The sequence below is a fragment of the Stegastes partitus genome, unplaced genomic scaffold (genome assembly GCF_000690725.1).
Source record: "Stegastes partitus isolate 25-593 unplaced genomic scaffold, Stegastes_partitus-1.0.2 Scaffold813, whole genome shotgun sequence".
NCBI lineage: Eukaryota > Metazoa > Chordata > Actinopteri > Pomacentridae > Stegastes > Stegastes partitus.
In genome coordinates this window covers 119723-123047 of record NW_007578544.1, presented here as the reverse complement: position 1 = coordinate 123047, position 3325 = coordinate 119723, and the positions used below count along the sequence as shown (strand labels likewise).

At 40.6% G+C, this 3325-nt stretch overlaps 1 protein-coding gene across 2 annotated transcripts in view; it reads left to right on the top strand.

The window, feature by feature from the left end:
• Positions 1–2638, top strand: part of LOC103365124 (globoside alpha-1,3-N-acetylgalactosaminyltransferase 1-like) — a 16488-nt gene extending 13850 nt beyond the window's left edge. For both annotated transcript variants that reach the window (XM_008292476.1, XM_008292475.1), the window contains exons 5-11: positions 391–525; positions 701–809; positions 1148–1261; positions 1488–1604; positions 1803–1936; positions 2138–2215; positions 2354–2638. In XM_008292476.1, the coding sequence (XP_008290698.1) occupies positions 391–525; positions 701–809; positions 1148–1261; positions 1488–1604; positions 1803–1936; positions 2138–2215; positions 2354–2501 (835 nt within the window). In that variant the 3' untranslated portion in view covers positions 2502–2638. The remainder of the gene's footprint in view (positions 1–390; positions 526–700; positions 810–1147; positions 1262–1487; positions 1605–1802; positions 1937–2137; positions 2216–2353) is intronic.
• Positions 2639–3325: the final 687 nt, after the last annotated feature.

The window sequence follows — 3325 nt, the reverse complement described above, 5'->3', positions numbered from 1 at the left end:
TGGCTGCCTTTGTATCTTCACATAATTCTTTTGTTCAAGGCGTAATGTGAGAACTGACAACTTGTGAGTTGTGCTATGGTTGGAATGTAAGCAGGAAACCACTCTCGGCCTTTGCGTGTGCAGTGCTGCTTATGACATGAAATGGCCTCTTATATACCCTGGAATACATTTAAGTTTAAGCATGTTAAATAGGACAAAGTATGATGTAATCAGCTGCATTTTTTTGTCGTGTTCGTTGTATTCTTCAGGTCATATACCTTTCGTGGTACCAGGCAGTAAAATGAACAAGAAATTGAAGAAAATAAGGGTGATCTAGTATTTTTTTTCCATGATTGTATGCATACAGTTTGAATGTTATAAGCTCTATTTTGGAATTTTTGTTTTTTTCAGACGCACTGATGTGAACTCGGTGACCAACTGGAACGCTCCTCTGGTTTGGGAGGGAACCTTTGATCCAGTGGTGATTGATAATATCTATAGGAGAATAAACCCAAGAATTGCTGTGGTGGTTTTTGCTGTCGGAAAGTAAGTACACAGGATATTCTCACAGGACACTATGGGAACGAGGGTTCATCTCACTCACTGTAAAGCGCTTAACAAAATTTGTTGTTGTTTTCTGTTGTGTATTATTTCTTATGTTGACTTTCTTGTTTCATATTAATTGACAGACTTTCTGCCTTGTTTCTTTCTATCCAACTAGATACACTCGTTTCCTGAAGGGTTTCCTGGAGACGGGTGAAAAGTACTTTCTTTATGGCTTCAGAGTCACTTACTATGTCTTCACAGACAATGAACAAGAAGTTCCCAAAGTAAGTTGTGTAGAAAACACAGCTGAACATTGGCCCATTGAACAAAGACAAGCCACAAAATAACCTTTCTAGTCTGTACTAGTTTGTACAGAAGCTGGTTGCTCTTAGATGAAGGAATGCTGGCAGCTATGGAACAACATAGACTAAACTTTACCACAGGTATTAAGTACTTCAGGGATTACTGACAGCTGAGGAATTCTGTATATCAAATTTAACTGGCAAGACACCACTGAATCGTTCCCCTCTGATGACCTCAATAATTCTGTTCTTCTTTCTGCCGTCAAATGTTTCGTGATGAGATTCCATTTGTAATTTTCTCTTTTTATTTGATTGTTCAGATTGCACTGGGTGAGGGTCGGAAGATTTCAGTTCTCACCGTCCCCAGTGCCAAGCGCTGGCAGGACGTAGTACTTGGCAGGATGAAATGGGCAACTATCGCCATTGAGAAGCAGGTGAGAAGTGAAACACATGACAAGGACCACACACAACAAGAAAGCAATTGCTTTTAACATGTGGTAAAAAAAACTGAGCAGTGAGGATTGTAAAGCATCAGGTGCTGTAGCCAGGATGCACAGTTATTACAAAGAAGAGGCTTTACTAACAGCTATTATTGGACATTTTGTTTAGCAGTGTCCACATGAGGTATTTAATCTGACAACACATGTGCCGTGTTTTTAGATCCGCGGTGAAGCCGATTATCTTTTCATGATGGACATCGACAGTGTCTTCCACAACCGGTTTGGAGCAGAGAGTCTCAGTCAGCTGTCTGCTGTCCTTCACCGTGGTTACTACCAGGTTTTACTCTTTTCTTCATCATAATTATCTCAAGTTGAGAAACCTTCAGTCTCTTCATAATAATGTAATCTGGTGTGTATTTTTTAAAATTCTGTTGCCTCATTTTCTGATCTGCCACAGCACTTCCTGCCAGCACAAGTGTGAGCGAAAGTCTCTTCCCATTTTTCAATAATTCTTTTATTTTCTGTCATTTCTCAGAGTACAAAAAGGGAGGACTTTCCATATGAGCGTCGTCCTGAGTCCAAGGCCTATATCCCTCCTGATGAAGGAGACTACTACTACACTGCAGCTGTGTGGGGGGGATACCTGGAGGACATGTACAAGCTCGTCAGGTAACCAAAACCATATGATCCTATATGTTATTTTCTACAAGTTATTTTCATGATGAAAAGGCAAGATACAGTGAAGCTTAATAGATGGCAGTACCCCAGGCATTCAGATACTATTTTTAAAGACCTTCGTCACTGTAAGACCTTACTTTTGTTTGCACAACTTCTTGTCTCAGAGTTCTACTGCACGTCTTTTCTTGTCAGATACTGTTATGAGCAGTCGGAGGAAGACGCCAAGAACAACATTGAAGCAGTGTGGCAGGAGGAAAGTCACCTCAACAAGTACAGTGTTGCAGTTCACTTCCTCACTTTTGTAGTTTTTGGGATTGTTCCTGTTTTGAACGTACATATTCACATACATGTTGACACTATGTTTCCAGCAAATCATATCCCATATCTGCCCATCTCTCTGTCTTGCAGGTACTTGTTGTACAACAAACCGACTAAGGTGCTGTCTTCAGAATACCTGTGGTCAGACTATGATGCAATAAAACCAGAAATTAAAGTGGTCAGGATCTCCCAGGTGGTAAAGGACTATGCGAAGGTGCGGCCCAACGGTGGAATGTGATGCCACATCAATGATTTTTAAGAAGTAAAATCTTTTTAGTCATACTAAAAATTGGGCTATATGTATGGATTCATTAGAGTCCGAGGACCCCTACTTAGTTATATTATCATTATATACAGTGGCGGCTGGTTAATACAGGGCGCAGCCCCCCCCTCCTAATGACCAGATAAAAAGTAGTTCTCAAATGAAATTTTAAATTTGAATTAATTATAAGAACACAATAATAAAATTAATAATAACGTTCATATTGTTTTGCTGCATGAACAATATTTGTATTATTAACAGATTTAATATTAGTCTTTACTGCGTGTTTACTAATTTTACACTTCCTGGATGTGGGGCGCAGCCACATGAGTGTGTATGTAGCTCAAAAAACTTTTCGTGATCATGTGACCTCGGCCCGGGCTCTGATTGGCAGCTGCAGACTTTCTCATGGGGCGTAGCTCGATGCGTCCTGGATCCGTCCACTTTTGCTGTAAGCCAATTGATTTTGTCTTTATTTGCTTTTCTCTTCTGGGGTTGGATATCAAAACTGTCCTTTGACGTTCTTATGACTGCGCTTTAAATACATATCTGTTGTAACGACTTAATGCATCAGCCACGCAGTCAGTGGAGAAAAGTCTGCTCGTAGGAAAGACTGCTTGCAGAATACATGTAACTGGGTTTAACCTCGGACAAATGTGACATGAGAACGCCCTGGTTTATTATTTTTAAAGTCATTTTTGGTCACACACCCGTCAGAGCCCACCACAGCCACCATGCAGCAGGTACCACAGTCTTGCTATGTGGGGCGTTCAGGGAGCATCAGTAAATAGTCGTGTCTA